General features: G+C 40.6%; 1 protein-coding gene across 1 annotated transcript; it reads left to right on the top strand.

Annotated features, from left to right (window-relative positions):
- Positions 1-5,480: 5,480 nt before the first annotated feature.
- Positions 5,481-17,921, top strand: LOC136676000 (ras-related protein Rab-31-like). The gene is made up of 7 exons (XM_066652846.1): positions 5,481-5,676; positions 6,652-6,731; positions 11,756-11,837; positions 14,904-14,975; positions 15,499-15,605; positions 17,281-17,390; positions 17,570-17,921. The coding sequence occupies exons 1-7, from the start codon at positions 5,641-5,643 to the stop codon at positions 17,665-17,667; spliced, it is 585 nt and encodes a 194-aa protein (XP_066508943.1). The 5' UTR covers positions 5,481-5,640; the 3' UTR covers positions 17,668-17,921.
- The last annotated feature ends 5,458 nt before the right edge of the window (positions 17,922-23,379 follow it).

Raw genomic sequence — 23,379 nt, 5'->3', positions numbered from 1 at the left:
CACACCTCAGATGAGGTTCTCTAATGCAGGACTGAATGTTGTTTCCACATTGGGGCCACGCCGGGGTAGGAGAGAGGGTTTAAAAGGCAGATGATTAGAAGGTAAGGGTTTGATCAACAGCAGGTGAGTAGGGTGCCTTTCGGTGTGGTTGTTTGGTTTTGTTTTTGGGAGTGGGGTCATAAATGCCCTAAATAGTCTTAACATTCTATATTTTTAACTTAATCCTAAGAAGTTTAGCCAAAAAGAAAGTTGCTTTACCAGTAGAAATGATTTGTTTTTGCCCGTGCTCTAAAACTTGCTCTTTTTCACTTCTTAAAGGAGAATTCCACCGATTTTTTTCTAAATCTCTGCACTGTTTATTAGCTGAAGTATAAGCAATTCTTTAGGAGTTTGTTGTAAAATGATTACCTTTGGAGAAACTTAGGACCCAGGCTTTTTGACAGTGGTGAGGACCTTGTGGTTGCAACGTGTACAACAGTTGTAGCCATTTTGTTTACTATCAAAGGTAAATCTGAATGATTTTTTTGTTTTTTAAGACCACAATCCTGCTTCAAAACAATCCTACCACAGTTTGTCAGGCGTAGGTCACTCAGACAACATATTTGTAGCAACATCATTTAATAACTTTTTATTGTAAAGTAGCATTTAAAGGCATTAAAGGCTTCAGACGTCTGGTTCCTATCACCACCACAGTGAACAGTTCCAATAGCTGCACTAGGACACGGCATTTTTCAACAAACCATTCTGAATGACTCTGGTTTCAAAATTAACCATTTAAAGACAACGTTCGCGATAAATTCTGAGCCTGTTTCCACACCGTTTGCTGCTCTCCGGTCTGTTTTCGTGATTGAAACTTGTTTAATGTCTTTACAAAGACCGGTTGACAGTTGAAAAGCATGAACCAAGATGAGGATATTGTTTTATTCCTGCTCCATAGCTGGTTAATATAGATTTATTTTTGCTACAGATTGAATAAAGTCTGGGCGGCACGGTGGTGCAGCAGCTAGTGTCGCAGTCACACAGCTCCAGGGACCTGGAGGTTGTGGGTTCAATTCCCGCTCCGGGTGACTATCTGTGAGGAGTTGGTGTGTTCTCCCTGTGTCTGCATGGGTTTCCTCCGGGTGACTGTCTGTGAGGAGTTGGTGTGTTCTCCCTGTGTCTGTGTGGGTTTCCTCCGGGTGCTCCGGTTTCCTCCCACAGTCCAAAAACACATGTTGGTAGGTGGATTGGCGACTCAAAAGTGTCCGTAGGTGTGAGTGTGTCTGTGAGTGTGTGTGTTGCCCTGTGAAGGACTGGCGCCCCCTCCAGGGTGTATTCCCGCCTTGCGCCCCGTGATTCCAGGTAGGCTCTGTACCCACCGCGACGCTGAACTGGATAAGGGTTACAGATAATGAATGAATGAATGAATGAATGAATGAATAAAGTCTTACAGACAGTTTAAACATCAGACACATACAAACAGCAGTTGTTTTTCCTTCACACTCACTGTTCCACCTTAAAAGACGCAGAGCTTCTGAACGGAAACGAATCAGAGAACAGTGTTTCCCCACAATTGCAGGCATTTCTTTTAAATATACGTTGTTTTTTGAAACTGTGGTGGGATTCTCCTTTAAGACAATCAAGGAAATGCTAACTTCCATCATTCTCCAAATAATTGTGAATGTAATGATAATAGAAAGATATTTCTCAGATATGATTTTGAAGGGGATGATATGAACATATACATGTGGTCTGTTAATTTCTCCCTGGAGGGTCTGTTTTCTCTTGTAGGATTCATTATGTCCTCCGTTCTCTTTTCACTGACCTGAAGGGGTATGTAAGCATTTTTGTGTGGGTGAGTGTGTGTAAGCGAGAGGAAGAAAGATGAAACCACTGTGCCATATGTGAGTGAATGCATCTGTACTGAAGTTTTTCATTGAAGAATCTGTTGAGACAAAGACGTTAAGATATACCTTTATTATATATTTAGTCAAATAAATTACTATAGATTGTTTGTATTAATTATACCCTTTGTGTGGTCATATACACGTCTGTGTGGAGTCAGAGACCACCTTTTTAATCTTTTTTTTTTTTTTTTTTAAAACCCCCAACCAAAACGGTCATTAATAAAAGTGGGGCATTAACGGTGTCCCACAAGTGACTATGCAGGATTGAACAAATAATGATATAAAATGGGACTCCTGCCAACCATGCAGGACCTGGTTAGACCATCAAATCATCATAAGACAAGCAGCACTCAGAGCTTCCATCTTTGAGCGATTTAAAACATTTATCAAGGTCCAGGCTTGTTTCAGATTTGAAGAATCTACAAATATTTCTGTTCAAACGTCTAGTGTGAAATGACAGTGCAGTATTGTGGGTTTGAAAGGTTGTGGAGTTTTCAGTATGATGTTTTTGAGAAAAGGAAATGGGCAAAAAAAAAAAGAGGCCATTTCCAAATCAAACAAAGAAGCCTGGAGCATGGACTGACACTGGAGCCCAGACCTCTATGTCATTGAAAGTGTTTGGGATTCATTGAAGTCTGAGATGCAGAAAATGCTAGTCTAGGGAGAACACACCACACAGACAGTCACCCGGAGGAAACCCACACAGACACAGGGAGAACACACCACACTCCTCACAGACAGTCACCCGGAAGAAACCCAGGCAGACACAGGGAGAACACACCACACTCCTCACATACAGTCATCCGGAGGAAACCCACGCAGACACAGGGAGAACGCACCACACTCCTCACAGACAGTCACCCGGAGGAAACCCACGCAGACACAGGGAGAACACACCACACTCCTCACAGACAGTCACCCGGAGGAAACCCACGCAGACACAGGGAGAACGCACCACACTCCTCACATACAGTCATCCGGAGGAAACCCACGCAGACACAGGGAGAACGCACCACACCTCACAGACAGTCACCCGGAGGAAACCCACGCAGACACAGGGAGAACGCAACACACTCCTCACAAACAGTCACCCCGAGGAAACCCACGCAGACACAGGGAGAACACACCACACTCCACCGGGAATCGAACCCACATACATGATTCCAGGGTTTTTACGAATGGAGACAAATGAAACGTCTTTCTCACTGTAACTTACATAAAAGGTGGTCTCTGAGTTTTATACAGTGCTGTATATATTCGTGTTCTCTCTGCACTTGAAGAGTGCTAATGCACAAGCATTTCATGTTGTTCCTGTTCAGTTAATAAAGAGTTGATCAAGTTGTAGAATTGGGAATGTTTTGGAGTGTATCTGTGGTTACTTTCAACTATAACAACTGTCCTAACTACAATTTGAAGCACAAAGAGTATTTTTGAGGGACAACAGACCGATTTATGTTTTCATGACGTTCAAGTGCTATGTTTGTAAAGTGTTGAAACATAGTGCGCATGGCATTGTTGTGGTTTCTAAGGTAACGACATGGCAGACACCTCCAAACTGTTACCATTACTGCATTTACCAAGGTCATGACATTATCAGATTCATTTACAGGAGTTCAGCCCTGTTGCATTGTGTTGTTTAATTAGTACCTTTTTAATAAATAATGACTTCTGTGATTGTTGAAAAAACATAAAAGTCCAAAATGATCTTCAACTAATTGAACATTGAGAATTTCTTTCTCTCTGACTGCGTTCTTTGTGTTGGCCTGCACCCCTCATTTCTTTGTTCTTGTTCTTATTCTCATTGCTGTCAGTTGAGTTCTACTGTATACGTCCTCTCATGAATACTGTTGATTGTCAACTCTGTTGTGTAGGAAATCTCTTTTTAAAAATCTGTTCTAATATGACTTATTGCAAAGACAAATCTGCTCCTTTTGAAATTATTTTTCATGTCATACATAAAGCTTTTATAGCTTTGTCATTGCTAGCAGAATGATGCTGTACAAAGAAATAAAGTGTCTGAAAATGAAGTATGAGTTGATAATGTTTTGAGTTGGCTTACAGTATATTATCATCATCAAATATTGGATATTGTAAAAGCACCGTTCTGTTAACAGTTGACTGAATGTTGCAATGAATACGGTTTTCATTATGTGTTACGCTGGTACGAGTGGATCAGAAACAGCACTTCTGCTAGAACACAGCCCACTCACTTTTTATTCTCGTTATTTTGTCAGGAACCAAAAATACATTTCCTGGCCAACAAATGTCACAGTATGGCAGTGTCTGATACACCTACTCCAGTGCAACACACATCACTACCAAGTGCATCTATAATGTCAGTGAAGCTGATGAAATGGACAATGAATATCAAAAGCATTATTTTATATTCTTATTTTTTATTATTTAAGTTTTGGCCGGGCAGTGTATAAGCAAATACTAACAGCTTTTCAGTTACTATTTGAAAAGTCTGAATCCAAATATATACTGATTTATGTTTTTTTTTAATGCTGATTTTACTCATGAAGGAGGATAAATTTGACAAAAGTCAGTCCACATATTGTCAATCGTAAGTCAAGCAAAATGTGTTATGAGTCCTGATAATTTAAGTAGAGTTTTGGAATTAATTAATCATTTTAATATCTCTCTATAATGTTACATAGCTATGTTAAGATATTATTGAAGTGTTAGGCGTAAACGTTAAATAACTTAAGACATTTGCGTAAATATTCTACGTGAAACGATTTATTTTTTTTCTGAAAATAAAAACAACGCAAAAAAAGATCCTTGTTCATAAAGGGATAGCATTCAGCTAGCCTCGTTTTATTAGGGTGACCAGGCGTCCTCTTTTACCCGGACATGTCCTCTTTTTTAGACTTATAAAAATGTCCGGGCTGAATTTCACAAACGTCCGGGATTTTGTTTTTCTAGAGCTTACATAGAACTTCGAGAAGTTTCGTTCACAAACTAGTCCCGCCCTCCCCTACTCAGTTTGGTTCGCTTGAGTGAGAAGGGGCGTGGTGAAGTAGCCTAAAATCTTCGGATTGGACGGTTTGACAGTAGAGCTACCGTTATTGGTCGGTAACCTTCTCTGTAAACATTTAATTGGTCAGTCAGCACGTCAGTAGTCGTGCACCCCCCCCCCCTTCACCCTCTCAGATCTGGTCACCCTAGTTTTATACTCCTCTTAAACGACGGCCGAGTCCCCAAATGTATCGGTATTACCAATTTATTGTCAATATTTTATAGATTTGTATAGTTTATAGTTTAAACACATTGTTACAAGTTATATATTTGAAAATAGGTAATATTTTTCCCCTGTGGAGAATTTCCGACTCTTAGCTGCTACATGTATAGAGAATGATCGATATAAAAATGCCAATTAAAATATTACACGTGGAAATAGAAAACAAAATATATGTTTAAAATAAACAAGAAAGTGTTATTAATGTTCAGAACCGTTCAAATTACTAATTACCTCGGACGTTTGATTATTTGGAATGAATCGTATAGGAGAGTCGGTTCGGTGAACTGACTCTGCTGCTTTACGTAGTTCTATGCTCGAGGTCACGTGGTGTGTGAGTCGGAGGGGCGCTGTGAGTGAGTCTGCGGCAAAAGCTGGACACTGCGGCCAGGGGATCAGTTTTGTCGGGTTTTTATTGAGGCAAAGGCCGCTGTAAGAATGTCGGAGGAGAGAAAGTCATAAAGAAAAGACAAAACGAGCGGGAATAATGCTCCAGCTATTGTAGGCGCTGAAATGGCCATCAGAGAGCTGAAAGTGTGTCTCCTAGGGGTAAGTGGAAAAAATAAATAGTCCCTCAGCATTCCTCTGTCTGTCTGCGGTCAGGGGCTTAAATCTCTGACGAATTAAGCAACGGGGCTCTTTTACATGTATGCTCGGTTCTGTTGGGTTTAACTGTTCTGTCCGGGTTGCTGTTCCCTCAAAAGTGTAACCGTTAGAGCTGCAACAGTGGCCTAACAACGGGGAAAAGTTCCCCTTCTAATGATGTGAGGGAAGGGGAATGTGTTTAACAAATGTCTGACCAGTCTTAGGTGTTTATAACCCCTTTTTAACCATTTCGAAAATCTCAACCTTAATATAGATGTACTTTCAGACAGAGAATATTCATATCTCAAAGTTTATTGAGTAAAAAATTCCACAAAAACCAATAAAATGTATCCAACCATTACGTCATCACCCTCGACTAGACAACACCACTGAGCTATTTTTTTTTACACGAATCCAGATATATTCAGTTTTAACGCCAGACCTCGACAATAACACCCACACAAACAGTGGTTTAACCTTAGTTTATTGGGAATTAAAATGTCTTTATTCTGTTCATCTTGTGCATTATGTGCAAAAATACATTAAAGGTGCTGTAGGTAGTTTAATCTGAGTGACTTTCAGTTGTTGTAGTTCATGTACCTAGCCACTAGAGGTCACACCTCCTAAATCCTGAACAGTGTAATATTGCAGTAGTTGTTTTCCTCTGGACAGTGCAGTATGGCATGGTTCTGTTACTAATCCAAACTCAGAACTCTCCACTCCCTGTTGGAGAGCCTGTATTTACTTCAGCTGAGGTCCCCCAGTATGGTATAGGTCTTTTGGCAGTGGAAAAAGAACAAATAATGATCATGGTTTGGAAACCATACAGAACCATACCATGCTACCTAGTGGAAAAATGTCAATATAAAAAGCCCATCAGTCTGTACGTGAACTGTTATAACATTTTAACGTGATGCTTTGTGATCTTTTTAACCACAGGACACAGGAGTTGGGAAGTCGAGCATTGTTTGTAGATTTGTCCAGGACCACTTTGACCACAACATAAGTCCAACTATAGGGTAAGGATCTGTTTTTATGATATTCTTGGGATGCATGATGATATTGGAATCATATCAGTGTTGTGAGGTATTGCTTAAAAGCTAAGCACCACTTAATGGACCTCCATGAATATTTCACATTATTTTAGTTACTGACAGATATAAGTATGAATTAAAATGAAAATAGCAGCTTAATTTGCTTTAAAACTGACAATTTTATTAAATTGACGTAAAAACCCGAGCTCGTTACGGAAATTCTTGAACGCGACCGTGACGTCACTGGTGGACAACAGCTGAACAACGCCGCGGTAAAACACCGTTATGACTGACTGTTATGACAGTATCTAGCTAAATAACCAACATTATTCATGACAATAGCCTGGCAATAAGCTAAACTCAAATTTAGAGGTACCGTTATTCTTGTAAATGTGATCGAAGTCGAACTCGAATTCATCCGACACTATAAACCTCCGTAATGCAGCTACGTAGCCGAGTATAATCTGAGCCACCGAGTTTAGCGAGTCAAGCTAACGTTAACTAACACCAACTAAAACAGGCGAAGTGAGTGTCCTTACCCTGTTTACCTCCATGTTACAGAGGCTCTTGAACACCTTTCGTTGGTGTCCTTACATGCCCATATTGTTGGAAAAGCGCCAGTGAAATGAGCTACAGATAACGGAGTGAGCGGAGGGTCCTTTCCAAAGTGCCCGTTTAAAGTTGACAAATTTAGTCCATTTTCTGGATATTTTGGGATCTTTGGGCCATTTGTTCACAGATGTCCCACTGTACATTGAATGATTGCAGCCAAAAACAACACACCTTTTCGTCATTTTGCATTAAATTAAGTGCAACTTCTAGAGTTGTTGTCCACCATCTACGTCACAGGCAAGACGCCTATTAGAGTTTCCCAAAACCGTTGAGGGGGGTAACCAACGGTCTTTTAAACCTTATTCCTTGAATTAGTAAGAAATAACATGTTTTCTGACTCTCAATAAACACAAGTTAGGAACTCAAATTCCACTGAATTTATTTGTTTGACACTTTCATATCATTGGTGCTTAGCCTTTAAAGTAATCAACAACATGTATTGATTTGGCTAAAGATTCAGACCAGTCTGAGACGTCCAGACCGAATTTGTGATGCTTAGAAACAAATATTCAAATTCTGTGTAATATTAATCAAGGTGTTTATTCCAGATTTCCATGAACATATGTGTATCTGCATTATCATCACCACTGGAAGATATGTGTATAACCAACATCTGATATCAACTTTGTGTCCCTGTCAGTTGCAGTACACCTATTTGGGCCGTCAGGGTCCAGATCTTCCTTTGAGTTGCAGAATTAGCAGCCCCTTCAGTCACATAAGCTTGATTTAGGACGAGGAGAGCTGACCTCATCCTGTCTTTGTTGGTGCTGGAATGCATGGCTGCAGTTGTGTTCATGAGTCAAGCTTCTGCAGCTGAGCAAGGCACATTTCTGTTGTTTCTTCCCTGACTTGTTGAGATAAGCACTTTTTTAATTCACAGCTGCTCCCAAACCAGGCATAAAATAAGTGAATATGGCTTTTGCTAAATGCAGCCATTCTTTTGTGTAGTCACTCAGCACCAGATTTTAGCTGATACAGGTGTTCTATCTTTCAGTTTGCTTACATTTGGCTTTGATTGTTTAAGTGTAGTTTTAATGTACTTTATGTACTATGCTCTGCTCTGAAAGAAGCCAGCAGCTTCTTGCTTTGATTTGCCAATTTCCCTTTTTGTCTCTACCCCTTTTTCTCAGCCACAGCTTCTTGACAGCTACACCTCCCAACCCAAAGCGCTGAGTTGTCTTCTCGCAGTGGATATTTGTACATATTTGTACAAGCGTGTATTCCACAAGCTTTCACCTTGTGTCTCACCACAAATGAAGTTGGGTATTGTTCTGGTGATGAGTGATTTGAGCATCAGTGTCAGTCTCGACAGCTTCATTTATGGTTGAGCTTTTAATATCGGGTTCGAGCCATTAGTTGTCATCTTCAGTGGAAAACACCAATTAGTTTGCTATTCTGAATCACAACGGAGTGAAAGCACACAAGGTTCCTGATGTTTATCTCAGCATCATAGTGAAACCTATGCATCGCTAGCGATGCGGTACGTTTCTGCATTTTCTGGTTTTGATCTTAATCTACAGATATAAGGCCCACAGCCAACGAGAGCCCACCAACCGTGCCATGTGTAAAGCATCTGTTCATAGTTGGATCAAACCAGTTTAGGCTGGCACCAAAGGAGGCTGATAACTGAACCCACTGTGGATTTTGGTAGTTTTTGGGGGGTTTCCTGCTCTAGCACACCTGCTTTGGACTTCATAATGATTTTCTGTATACACTGAAAAAAATACTTCTTGAATTGACTTAATATATCAGTGTCACGACATATCAAAAAACACAATTATAAATCTGGATGTAGATTATTTAACGCCATACAAACTTTTGACATTAAAAAGTATGTTTCTGAAAGAAACAAACAACAAAGATTGCCTCTTAGCTGGTTGAGTTTTTAACTTGATAATATTCATTCAATCATACATTGTCTGTAAGCGCTTATACAGTTCAGGGTCACGGTGGGTCCAGAGCCTACCTGGAATCATTGGGAGCAAGAGGGGAACACACACTGGAGGGGGCGCCAGTCCTTTACAGGGCAACACACACAAGCTCTCACGTTCACTCACACCTACGGATGCTTTTTTGAGGTGTCAACCCACCTACCAACATGTGTTTTTGGACTGTGGGAGGAAACCGGGGCACCCGGAGGAAACCCACGCAGACACAGGGAGAACACACCACACTCCTCACAGACAGTCACCCAGAGGAAACCCATGCAGACACAGGGAGAACACACCACACTCCTCACAGACAGTCACCCGGAGGAAACCCACACAGACACAGAGAGAACACACCACACTCCTCACAGACAGTCACCCGGAGGAAACCCATGCAGACACAGGGAGAACACTCCACACTCCTCACAGACAGGCACCCGGAGGAAACCCACGCAGACACAGAGAGAACACACCACACTCCTCACAGACAGTCACCCGGAGGAAACCCACGCAGACACAGGGAGAACACACCACACTCCTCACAGACAGTCACCCAGAGGAAACCCACGCAGACACAGGGAGAACACACCACACTCCTCACAGACAGTCACCCAGAGGAAACCCATGCAGACACAGGGAGAACACACCACACTCCTCACAGACAGTCACCCGGAGGAAACCCACACAGACACAGAGAGAACACACCACACTCCTCACAGACAGTCACCCGGAGGAAACCCATGCAGACACAGGGAGAACACTCCACACTCCTCACAGACAGGCACCCGGAGGAAACCCACGCAGACACAGAGAGAACACACCACACTCCTCACAGACAGTCACCCGGAGGAAACCCACGCAGACACAGGGAGAACACACCACACTCCTCACAGACAGTCACCCAGAGGAAACCCACGCAGACACAGGGAGAAGACACCACACTCCTCACAGACAGTCACCCAGAGGAAACCCACGCAGACACAGGGAGAACACACCACACTCCTCACAGACAGTCACCCAGACCAGGACACGAACCCATAACCTTCGGGTCCCTGGAGCTGTGTGACTGCGACACTAACCTGCTACACCACTGTGCTGATTCTTGATTAATACACACTCCAAATTATGATGACAGCTCATATAATAAATTATAAAGAAAATACCATGTAAAGTCTTTAGTTTCTTGTCGATCATGCAGCACTAATTAGGGCTCTTCACGAAGCCCGCAGCTGACGTAGTTGAGCCACTTCAGAAGAGATTCTAGTTAATGTTATTAAATGTGAAAACACAATACACTCTGAATAGAAACCATTTGTCACAGTTGCACTGACACAAACAGGATTAGCACAACTGAGTCTCAGAATAAGAGCTGCAGAATAATGACTTTATTTATTGTGCCTGTGAGATATTTAGCGTCACAAAAATGCATAGATAACTCAACTCCTGCTGTAGAATATGAGAAGGACCTGTGTGGAGCTCCCTATATATTAAAAGCTGTATTCAAAACAACAAGAGTGTAGAAGAGTATAGTGTTGGGGAGTAATGTCTCAGACCACAGCTAGAGACAGCACAGTTGTTTTTTTCCAACACTGATACTGGGTCTATTCCACTGTGTCTACTTTGCTATATCATGCCATGTACAGGGGTTGGACAATGAAACTGAAACACCTGTCATTGTAGTGTGGGAGGTTTCATGACTAAATTGGAGCAGCCTGGTGGACAATCTTCATTAACTCCACATTGCACCAGTGAGACCATGTGCATCCAATGGTTCAAACACTGTGTCCTGAAGGCGGTGCCGTGTATCAGGACGACAATGCACCAATACACACAGCGAGACTGGTGAAAGATTGGTTTGATGAACATGAAAGTGAAGTTGAACATCTCCCATGGCCTGCACAGTCACCAGATGTAAATATTATTGAGACACTTTGGGGTGTTTTGGAGGAGCGAGTCAGGAAACGTTTTCCTCCACCAGCATCACGTAGAGACCTGGCCACTATCCTGCAAGAAGAATGGCTTCAAATCCCTCTGACCACTGTGCAGGACGTGTGTATGTCATTCCCAAGACGAACTGACGCTGTATCGGCCGCAAAAGGAGGCCCTACACCACACTAATAAATTACTGTGGTCTAAAACCAGGTGTTTCACTTTCATTGTCCAACCCCTGTGTATGAATGAGTAGGTCACTGTCTGTGAGGAGTTTAGTTTGTCCTCTCTCTGTCGGTGTGAGTCCAGGGATTGTTCCCCTGTGCTCAAATAGGCCTCAAACGCACTCTTACCTTGATCAGAATTAAGCGATTACAGATTAATTACATGATTATTTTGCCATATCATCCCCTCTATATCAACAACTGGAAGAATTAACAAATATTTAAGTAGATATTTAAAAAAAAAAACAGGTCTTTTACTTTCTACTGTCTTTGCACTGAATCCTTTGTGTGTTTCTGGTCTGTTTATGTATTTCAGTGCATCATTTTTAACCAAGACTGTCCCCTGTGGCAATGAGCTTCACAAGTTCCTGATCTGGGACACAGCAGGGCAGGAGCGGGTGGGTGTCTCATTTCTATTCTTTCCACAGTTGATGTTTTGCTGAATATATTACTTATTTCCTGAGTACAGAAGTGAACGTTAAGTATGTGTGTGTGTGTGTGTGTGTGTGTGTGTGCCTGTGTGTGTGTGTGTGTGTGTTGTAACAACTGTCTGTCACATCCTGAGCCTGGGTCTTTTTACAAGCTCTGTTTGAGCTGCTGCATTCAGAGTCTTAGCCCTGATGCCGTGGCAATCTGCCATTCAAACCTGAGCAAGACCGGTGAGAAATGTGGGTGATATTACACCAGTCATTCAGACTCACTGAGACTGGCTAACATATTTGGCATACTCGAGTCAGGTTAGTCTGATTACCTTCTGTTTAAACCAAGTGGAAAAACCAAAACCCTGTTGGGTATATTCCCACAGCTCAGGGTGAATTTAAATAAATCCGATAGATAAATTAGATTGAACGTTATGATATTTCTTAATGTGCTATATACTTTCTTTTAGATGCTGACTTAGTCAAAATCTTTGTGTGCATTCATGACTACTACTTCTCTTACACAATAATGGTATGAATATCACACGACTGTAGCGCTTTTACTAGAACCCCAGAGTGCTTTACATTCTTTGGTACGTTAGGGAGTTGCCTCAACTACTACCGATATGCAGCATCCACCTGGATGGTACGATGGCAGTCGATCTGCGCCAGTACGCTCTTCACACATTATCTATTAGTTAGAGAGGAGATGACAGTGAATGACAGAGACCATTTCTTTAAAGGTGGGGACAATAAAGGGGGAGGGGGTGAGTCAAAGAGTCAGGACCTATGTGTCATCCAAAAGACAGCAGGCGTTGGGATCAATAGAGACCACTGGGACAATGCCTCTTGGCCCTACCAACACCATGAGCTGGTTCATTCATTCATTGTTTGTAAGCACTTATCCAGTTCAGGATCGCGGTGGGTCTGGAGCCTACTCGGAATCACTGAGCGCAAGGCAGGAATACACCCTGGAGGGGGTTAGATGTTATTTCTGAATACACTCTTTAAAATAATGCTTCTTTACATATTTATGGAGCTAATTGTGGTTATTCTATGGTATCACTCAAATAAACTTTTCTAGCACCTTTATTTTAAAGAGTGTACGTTTAAGATTATTTTAAAGGGAGCACAGAGTCTAATCTAAAGGCATCAAGAGAAAAAATAGCAGTGCTTCTAAGAGTCTGTTATTCTTTTTAAAACATTAGATCTCATTAGAAACATTAGATACTCATTGCTGAAACTACCACTCACTGACTGAAAAATGCATCTTTTTTTGCATCAATGTGGTACAAAGTGTCAACATAGTAAACCTCCATATTAGCAAAGGCATTGTACACACCGCTCTGTTGTTCATGAGTGTCTTTACAAAAATAGCATGTCATCTTCATATTGTGTACAGAGTGTTCTGAGGTCAGAGTTCACTCTGTCTGACTAATCCTCTGGCTTGAGTGGAAGTGTGTTTGCTTGTGTGTGTGTGAAGGGAAATTGCTGAGACAGCGTGTTGTCTATCCTGATGTTGTAAGTGTTAATGTCTTGCTTGTCCTCTGTCCTTATTGGAAAACATTGCTCACTGTACTGCATTTGGCCAGTGACTGTCTTCCCCTTAGTGATAGATTTCTTGTTTTGGCAACACATGAACTAAATGAGTGACTGTGAGATGAAACACGCAGAGCTATAAAAAATGTGTCTTGGATTTTGAAGGTTAAGGGTATAAACAACTCTTTTTGTCAGCGACTTTATTCCTAGACCGTATTTCCTCTTTTGGGCATCACAGTGACACATAGCTCCAAGGTCCTGGGGTCACTGTCTGTGAGGAGTTTGGTGTGTTCTCCCAGTGTCTGCATGGGTTTCCTCCAGGGTTCCTCCTGCTTCCAAGAATAAAACATCTACTAATACCCTAAACGTGGCTTAGATGTAGCTCTACATTAAAGCTGAAATAAAAATCATTTTGTATGGTAAGTGTGATTTGAAAAAGCGCAGTTTTCAAACTGCAAGAGCTACAATTTGAAGTCTAGCCTTTATTATTAAGGACGTTGTCTTAATATATTTTAAATAGAGATATTTAGCTTCTCTATAACAGGGTTCAATAGAGGCAACATTGCATTGTGTACTTCACAAACGCCACAACTATAAATAAGCAAATTTAAAACCAGATCTTTTTGGCCTTTCATTAAAACATGCCTGGACCTTGATTTATAGAAAACATACTGCAGTTTAGTGTTCTCCCCGTGTGTGCATGGGTTTCTTCTGGGTGCTCCGGTTTCCTCCCACAGTCCAAAAAAAACACACGTTGGTAGGTGGATTGGCAACTCAAAAGTGTCCGTAGGTGTGAGTGTGTGAGTGAATGTGTGTGTGTGTGTGTGTGTTGCCCTGTGAAGGACTGGCGCCCCCTCCAGGGTGCATTCCCACTTTGCGGCCAATGATTCCAGGTAGGCTCTGGACCCAGCGCGACCCTGAACTGGATAAGGGTTACAGATAATGAATGAATGAATACTGCAGTTTAAACCACAATTAGATGTTTTTCCCAAATTTATCCCAAATTGTTCAGCCCTGCTTTTTACACCTTTAATTAATTCTCATAGACCTTTGGGTATGCAAATAGTGCCAACCTCTATCTCCACTCTTTTTGCTGTGCATCTACAACCCAAAATTCCCAGGCCTCAAGTTGATAGGAATCGGTTCTTTAGGTTTGTGATGTAATAAACCCTGGTTGTCTGATACCACCTCGTTGAGGCTGTCTTAGGGACACTGCCAATTCTCATCCATGGCATCAACTGATTATTTGACTCATGATAGAATGTCTTCTAGTATACAGACTACACAGCACAGACATATTAACCAGGATTAGCACTTGATCTTCACTTGATCTTCTTTTGAAAACCGTACAGTAAATACATAGTCATTAAAGTTATTACATCTACAACACTTATTCTATGCCTAATGTCCTGGGGATATACGACAGATCAGATTAATGCATGTATATCAGATACATTTAAGGATGAAGCACAGTATATTCAATAAAGTATTGTTCCTTCCCTCCAGTTTCACTCGCTGGCCCCCATGTACTACAGAGGCTCGGCTGCTGCTGTCATTGTTTATGATATAACCAAACTGGTAAGTTGTTCGCAACAAATTTGAATGATTATAATATTGTAATGATGATGTCATAATGCAGTGCTGATGTTGGTATTTCAAAGTTCGTGAGTTGTCCAGTAATGCTGGGTTAGCTGCAGTTGGTTAAAGATGTAGTAACACTGTGTGTCATAGGAAGTGTATGCTAGCTTTGCTGGTAGTGATTGGGGAGCTAATGGGTGGAAACAGCAATGACTTAAAAAGTCATGTAATTATTTAAACTGTTCAAGCTGTAAATTTCTCTTGGGGACAGAATGCGGTTTGCTGTTTTGAATTTACGGTTTTATGGTATGATATAAATAATAAAATGGGACAATGTTACACCCATTTGTCTCCATAGAAATAACAGATGTTCCGTTTGCTTGGATATTTCTTCTTTTCTCTGTAGTTCAAACACATTTTCATAGTCCAAACTGTAAAACCCATACTAAAGCAACAATGCGAGTATAGTGTACAGCTCTTTTGTAACTGGTTAACATCGTTCTGTGTTTGTGTCTCCCTACAGGACTCTTTCCAGACCTTAAAAAAGTGGGTGAAGGAGCTGAAGGAACATGGTCCAGAGGATATTGTGGTGGCTATAGCAGGAAATAAAAATGACCTGAGTGACATACGGTCAGCATCCCCCTTCTGTATCTTCAAACAAACCCTGAGAGAGCTTGAATTATTGTTTTATTCCCCTATACTATTGAACATTATTATATAATAACTTATATAATCAAGGCCCCTGTAGTTATAGTATTACATTGTGATTAATTACATGTACACTGCATTCTGCATTAACAGATTTAGGTCTGCACTGATGTATATTCATTTGTTTGGATGTTAAAAACATAGCAAATCATGGAGAAAATGTGTTGTACTGGTCTGAGATCAGCTCCACATTGTTAACGGAGTTATGCCATTGGCAGTTGGAGAACAGAGACTGACTGTAGATTAGTACTCTATCTTAGATACATTTAATTTAGCACAGGTATTTGCTGAAATATCATTTAATTTACCATTCCTCATTAAATACTACAGTGTCCACTTTAAATTTTACCTACTAGTAACATTTACTATTTGTATTAATATGTATTATTATTTCATTTAAAGGCTAAGCACCATTTAATGGACCTCCATGAATATTTCACATTATTTTAGTTACTGACAGATATAAGTATGAATTAAAATGAAAATAGCAGCTTAATTTGCTTTAAAACTGACAATTTTATTAAATTGACAGAAAAACCCGAGCTCGCTACGAAAATTCTTGAACGCAACCGTGACGTCACTGGTGGACAACAGCTGAACAACGCCGCGGTAAAACACCGTTATGACTGACTGTTATGACAGTATCTAGCTAAATAACCAACATTATTCATGACAATAGCCTAGCAATAAGCTAAACTCAAATTTAGAGGTACCGTTATTCTTGTAAATGTGATCGAAGTCGAACTCGAATTCATCCGACACTATAAACCTCCGTAATGCAGCTACGTAGCCGAGTATAATCTGAGCACCGAGTTTAGCGAGTCAAGCTAACGTTAACTAACACCAGCTAAAACAGGCGAAGTGAGTGTCCTTACCCTGTTTACCTCCATGTTACAGAGGCTCTTGAACACCTTTCGTTGGTGTCCTTACATGCCCATATTGTTGGAAAAGCGCCAGTGAAATGAGCTACAGATAACGGAGTGAGCGGAGGGTCCTTTCCAAAGTGCCCGTTTAAAGTTGACAAATTTAGTCCATTTTCTGGATATTTTGGGATCTTTGGGCCATTTGTTCACAGATGTCCCACTGTACATTGAATGATTGCAGCCAAAAACAACACACCTTTTCGTCATTTTGCATTAAATTAAGTGCAGCTTCTAGAGTTGTTGTCCACCATCTACGTCACAGGCAAGACGCCTATTAGAGTTTCCCAACACCGTTGAGGGGGGGAGACCAACCTTTTAAACCTTATTCCTTGAATTAGTAAGAAATAACATGTTTTCTGACTCTCAATAAACACAAGTTAGGAACTCAAATTCCACTGTGTTTATTTGTTTGACACTTTCATATCACTGGTGCTTAGCCTTTAAAGTGGACTACTACATTATATGATTTTAGCTGTTGAATGGTAAGTATTCAAGGGGCGCTCAAGAAATCCCAAAGTATTTCCAGCTACAGTCTGAATTATCATTTATAAATAAACCTCATTGTTGTTGGCGATGGAAGAGTGGAAACCTGCATTCACATAAGTTTCAGAATCGTGCTTGCTTTTCTTTTAGGGTCAAATGCTGTATTATTTAACTGTATTGGTGCTTTACAGAGAAGTCCCCACAAAAGAGGCTAAGGAGTTTGCAGAGTCGATTGCAGCAATTTTCATTGAAACCAGCGCTAGAAATGCTGTCAATGTAGAGGAACTATTTCAAAAAATAAGTAAGTATCACTCAAATCTCATTAGAAATGCCCTGCAGTGTTGGGATTTATAGCCTGTAATAAACCCCAATTACCACCTTTTTTCTACTAGACAAATGTTGGTGTTTTACTTTATTCTCATTCCTCAGAATACATACTGACAAGTTGATGTCCGATTGCGATATGCATTTGTCCAACAGGTCGGCAGATCCCTCCACTGGAGAACACAGAAGTGGACAGCAATGACTCCTTCAAGATCACACGCCAGACCCCTGCGTCGTCTAGACGCTGCTGTTAGTGATGTGGGACCTCTTAGCTCTTCTCCATATATGGTTATTTGAGTTAACTTCATAAGCCTTATAATCGATAACTCAACTTCAGTATTAATGTAGGTAAGGGATGAGCTTATGCAAAGAAACTGTTTACATAGAGTAGTACTCTAGTACTACATACAGTATAGTGTAAAGAACTGAAACCAACTTTATATGAAGAAATTGAAACAATGGGGTGGACAATGGAACTGAGTTAGCAGGCTAACTTTGTAAAGATAAAGATAGGAATAGAACTGTGGGGTTTATAACAAAGATGTCAAACTCCAGGTCCTGGAAACAAAGACGTTCAGCTTGTTTGGGCCCCATTTCCATCTTTTAAAAATGTCCAAAATAGTAATTATATAGCTTATTTGTTGATGTAACTATAAAAGATATAGATTTATTCTTAACGTAGATACCCCTTGCATTGAGTAATTCTCATTTATATTTCAAATAGTGACTCCTCCTTTGGTAACGTCTCTACTTTCATTATTCCTCCAGCTGTGATTCCCCGAAATTCCCACAGTACTCTCCCTACAATTTAGTGCTTGCTTGCTTTAGTGCATACGACCCATGTTCTGATTTCCAAGCTATTAGTTTATTATAAGTAGTTTTATGGCATGGTAAACTCAGGTGTGGCCCTTCAGGTCCTGGACTTTAACACCCTTGTACTACAATATTTACCCTCCCAGATCAATACAGACTAGCTTCAGCTCTGATATCTGATCAGCACAATGACCTAAGGCCTAAGTTCAAGATGCACAACATCTGTTTTTTTCATTTACTAGTTGAAATCTCATGTCATGTATAGTTAATGTCAGCTTATACCAGTTTTAGCTAAAGCTGTTTCCTTCACAAGTATCATTCCGACATTAGGATGTAAACACAGTGCCTAATCTGTAGAATTGTTTCAAACACTAATGATTTTCTCTATCACGTTTTAACACAAAAGAACCATCAGAATGAGAAGAAATAAATAGATTGATCTTATTGTTATCTAACGCATATAATACATATTCCATTCCATTTTAGAGTCTCTTAACTTTCAACTAGAAAGTGCTTTACAGTTCTGGGACAATTACTAAAAATTACGAATTAATTCTTTCAATAACAAACGATGCCACCGCTCATTACTTTCCTTACAAAATAATCTCGGTACGTCAAGAATCGCTGTCTTAAACTAACACAAATCTGCACAATGAAAAATCCAATTGTCGTTCCAATAATCTATTAGAGAGAATACATTTAGCAAAGGCTTGTGCCTGTTCCTGCGAATACAACGGCTTTACTCGGACATGTCCACAGCTTATGTTTGTAGTACACATGTATGATATGTAATATAGTTTTATCAGAGTGTTATGTCAAAGTTTGCATGACTGAAAAGCTTCAGTTCTATAGCTATTGTACCATTTAATGCCATGCACTATTTTATTCCCATAGGCTCCTCTAAATAACGCCACTCGTTCAGGATGTGTCTGTCTAAAACACTTTAAATGGCTAAACCACTTAAGTGTCCTTAAAAATGTGGCCCTGTAACACGATGCTAATGCCTAGAGTAGCGTGTTAGTAGCGCATGCATTCTACTTTGAGTGTGCCTTAATAGATAAGTGCCTTGTAATGTGTTAAGTGTTTGCAAATGTTATAATCTTAGTAGATGTGTTAGCATTCAGCAGCAATGGGGTTATTATCTAACAGTATTGGAAACTAAGCAGTATTCATTTGTACACTGTACGTCCATAGGTTTGTAGACGCCCTTTATAATGAGTGATATTGGTGGATCCACATGGTGGATACCTTAGCTCATGACTTGGATTATCTCCATAGAAAAGCTTTGAGCAATACAATGGGACACACTGGAGTAGACGCACATGAGCTTAAAGTGGCCCTGCTCAGTGCTACGTGTCTGAGAGGAGTATTATTATTATTACCTTTGAGTTATAGGAGCAGCTCCATCCACTGATCCACACAGGCTTTTCACAATTTCAAGAAAGATTCAATTTTTTGAGGTTGATATATTGTCCCAGAAGTAATTGTAATAAATGATATTACTGTCATCATAAGACCATATTATGCCACTGATATAAAGATAATATAATAGCATAACAATGCAACTGCACCCCACTAAAGAGCAATGAACTTTTAACAAAAACATAGAAATTTAAAAATATTCAGATATTGAATATTAAAATATTTAAATATAAATAAATAAATAATAAAATGAAACCTCTGATTACAAACAAAGGTGTTTTGTTGGCCCCCGAACAAACAGACCAGAGAAAACCAGATAACAAAACAAAGCTAAAATGGCTGAAATACTGGTAATGGTAATTCTTATGTAAACAAACAGGGCAGTGAGGCTAATATCAGTACCTGACCTCTCTATTGTTTATGCAGTGAAGTCATCACAGCAATGTTCCAACATGTAGTGTAAATAAAAGCAGGGGAAATAAATATTACCATTACTCTCAGAACAAACTCTGGGCACAGGTCCATTGTCTACAAACCTTGAGGCGTAAGATAAAACCAAGCCTAGTCCTAATATTTTGATTGTTATTCCTCCACTGAAGAAAAAATACCGTCCATGAATGAGCTTAATGATTGTTTAACCAGTAGAAAACACTTTGCCTGTTCTAGAAAACCTTTCAACCAGTAGGGGGTAGTGCAGGCTTGAGCTTTACTACGAACAGCACGTTGTGTCAGTTAAGTCTTTCCCAGAGCTTTGCCCACTCTTTTATTTATGTCATCAGCACAAAAGCAATGGATGGAAAAAAAGCTACTGCACAGCTTTTTAGTGAACTGATAATGAAGTATGTCATATTAAGTCAAAATAATTTCAGCATATTAATCCTCCAAAGACTCAAAGTCATTAGGACCAATTAGGTTTGCATTGAATGAGCAAGTGCATTGTTTGTCAGAGGCCTGGGGTGATAGTCCCACTGCAACCATGCAATTACTCACTTAGAGATAAATACATTCCATTCATAACACAGAATAAAATTATTCTAATTATATAAAGGCCAAGGCATAGAGGTAGTTTTGCTCTTTGCTCTGTTTATTAAAATCTTTATTTAACACTGCCTTTACCAGCTGCTGCAGGACGTCCTCAGTATTTGCGTAAGTTATTGACCTGAGTTGACCTGTGTGAACCAGAGTAACATTTTGTAGTAAGCCATTTGTTAATAAATTTGTATTTTACTCTTCTATGGATCGGGTCTTTTATTCTGTAACGTTTGCAACTCACCAGTTGATTCTCAGAAGACGTGATTATTATTCCGTACCTTTATAAAGACTCTGAGGGGCATTTGGGATCTAGAACTATCTGTCATCAGTATCTAACCTCGCTATATTCACTTGCAGCTGAATACCATCTAATCCTCACGGCTACGTTCCGACCTTCGGTGTGACGTCTTCTCAGAAAGGTAGAGGCTCTTGGTGTAGCCTAGGAACCAACTCCCTTTAAATACCCTTCATTTCAGATCGAGGCTGTGTGGTTTATTATTTATGTCATCCGTTCCCAAATGTTCAATCATGCGAGAAGCTTCCCAGTGCTCCGGTGTTTAATATCACTGCCTGGACCTTTTCAAACACAGGTCCTTGGATGTCTCTAAAGGTGGTCTGTGGAGGAATTATCTGACAGCTTGTGGGGAGTCTGGAGGAGTGCTTTGTGTAGTCTTGACAGAGTCAATGAAGAACATTAGGGGAAATGGTGTGTGTAGGGCTAGTGTGGACTCGGAGCACTTGTCCCTCGAGTAATACGTTTTTTTTGTCGGGTGTAGATTACCAATCTGCACGAGCTAATGCTCTTTCTGACCTCCCGGCCTTTCTCTTGTCTCGGGTCTAGTGCCTCAATACCCCAAGCACCGTTCGTCCTGCCTGAGGTGGCTCGGGTTAATGTTAAGCGTGGGTGTGTGTGACAGGTTGGTGTGGGGGAATATTACAGACAGCGGAGCGTCTCCAATTCCTTCCACCACTGACCTGGTCCTCCAGTATAAAGGGGCAACAAAGCCAAGGAGGATTAAAGAGTTGGAGAGGAAAAGATATCTCCTTAATGTCTGTAGTTTGTTCTAATCAATGTCAAGTGTAATCACAGAGCAGACTTTAGCTTCAGACATGTCTCTTGAGAAAAAGCGCAGGAATCTCAAAGTCGGTTTGAAGGTTTAGTGGAGATCTCAGTAAAGTCTCACACTGGGCTCGGATTTGCAGATACAAGTGTCTTGTATCGCCTTTTTGGATATTTCTCCTAATCACCATCACCATAACGTCTCCTGAGTGTATGGTGTCTGTCGCAGAGCCATCACTGAACAACATCTGACAAGTAAAATGGGTGGGGTGTAAGGGAATTGAGAGACTTCAGGTTTGGGAAACTGAACTTGCTTGATAATAACAGCATAATAGCTCCAGTAATGTGATTTTTGATCAGCTCTGTTTTTGGGCAGGTGGTGAAGTTGGTGTTCTACCTCGGTCTGTCAGGGATTGTTTGGGTCTCCCTCCACAGCCCAAAAACCTGTCACTGGTTTCTGTCACTACGTGCCTTGTCCAGAGTGTGTTGTGCCTTGTGCCCACTGATTCCAGGTAGTCAGTGTGATCCACCAAGACCTTGATCAGGATGAAGCAGCTACTGAAGATGAATGAATGAATGGAAAATTGTTTACACCACAACTTTCCTGTAAATTTTCCTTTTGGATGAATTAATTATGCCTTAATTATAAGATTGTATGCAAGAAAATACTCCCTCTCGTTTGGAACCATTGATTATTATTAATTGAATCAAACACAGACAAAGCATGCATAAAACTGGTTATAATAATGGTAATGCAATCGAAGTTTTCATTTGCAGAACATGAATTTTAGAAGAGCAACATGTCCCCTGGCGTTTTCCTTCAGAAAAATGAGTACACGGGATTTGCAGATCTCAACAGCATTTCTAAGAGGTACTAATGTAGCAGTGGATGGATATAGCAGCTCTTGAAGTGTGCTGTATGAATCGTGACGTACGCATGAATAGGGAAATGACCATAGGCTACTAAAGAAACACCAGGCAGCAATCATTTGGAGCTATTTCTACACACATCCATTGTGTTTGACTGACTTGTTTTTCCATGGCCAGATTTCCTCCAAGTCTGAGTTTTCCTTTCTTTTGCCTTTCTTGTGCTCGTGGACTCTAAGCTTCAGTGGTTCGCCTGAGTGCTAAATGTGGAGAGAAGCCACCAGAGACTATTAAACAACCATTTACACCAGCCATCACATTACTGTGCCGTGTTCTAATCTAGTTCTCATTACCTCTGCATGGGTGTCTGGCCTCGTGTCTACAGTTTGGATTATTTATAGATTATCACCAGATTTCTGTGATTAAAATTTTTACACACCATCCCTGCAAGGACATAAAGGGTGTATTTTGTGTTTTCAATGTCGGTCAGGATCAAAGGAAGCTTAAATGCTGATCACCACCAAAACCAGCACATTATTACTGTTGGAAGGTCAGATCCACAGCGGCAACATTTGTTTATATCCGACTCACAACGGCTCCTTGGATCGGTGGCTGACGATAAACTCCAGTGAGAGCTGAATGCTGCAAAACTTTGCAGTGAGAACCTGTGGGACAAGCGAATACACGATGAGTAAACAGCACTTAACGTTACTGCTGCCATTGTTGTGGATTTCAAAGCCCATGCTTCTCGTGACTGACTGGGTTTTGCTAA

This window comes from Hoplias malabaricus, chromosome X1 (genome assembly GCF_029633855.1).
Source record: "Hoplias malabaricus isolate fHopMal1 chromosome X1, fHopMal1.hap1, whole genome shotgun sequence".
Lineage (NCBI taxonomy): Eukaryota > Metazoa > Chordata > Actinopteri > Characiformes > Erythrinidae > Hoplias > Hoplias malabaricus.
This window is presented reverse-complemented; position numbering and strand designations above follow the sequence as displayed.

Coding starts and splice junctions, on each gene's coding strand:
- LOC136676000 (XM_066652846.1), top strand. CDS start 5,641: ATGGCCATCAGAGAGCTGAAAGTGTGTCTCCTAGGG. Junction 14,976..15,498: donor TTTATGATATAACCAAACTG/GTAAGTTGTTCG, acceptor GTCTCCCTACAG/GACTCTTTCCAGACCTTAAA. Junction 17,391..17,569: donor GGAACTATTTCAAAAAATAA/GTAAGTATCACT, acceptor TTTGTCCAACAG/GTCGGCAGATCCCTCCACTG.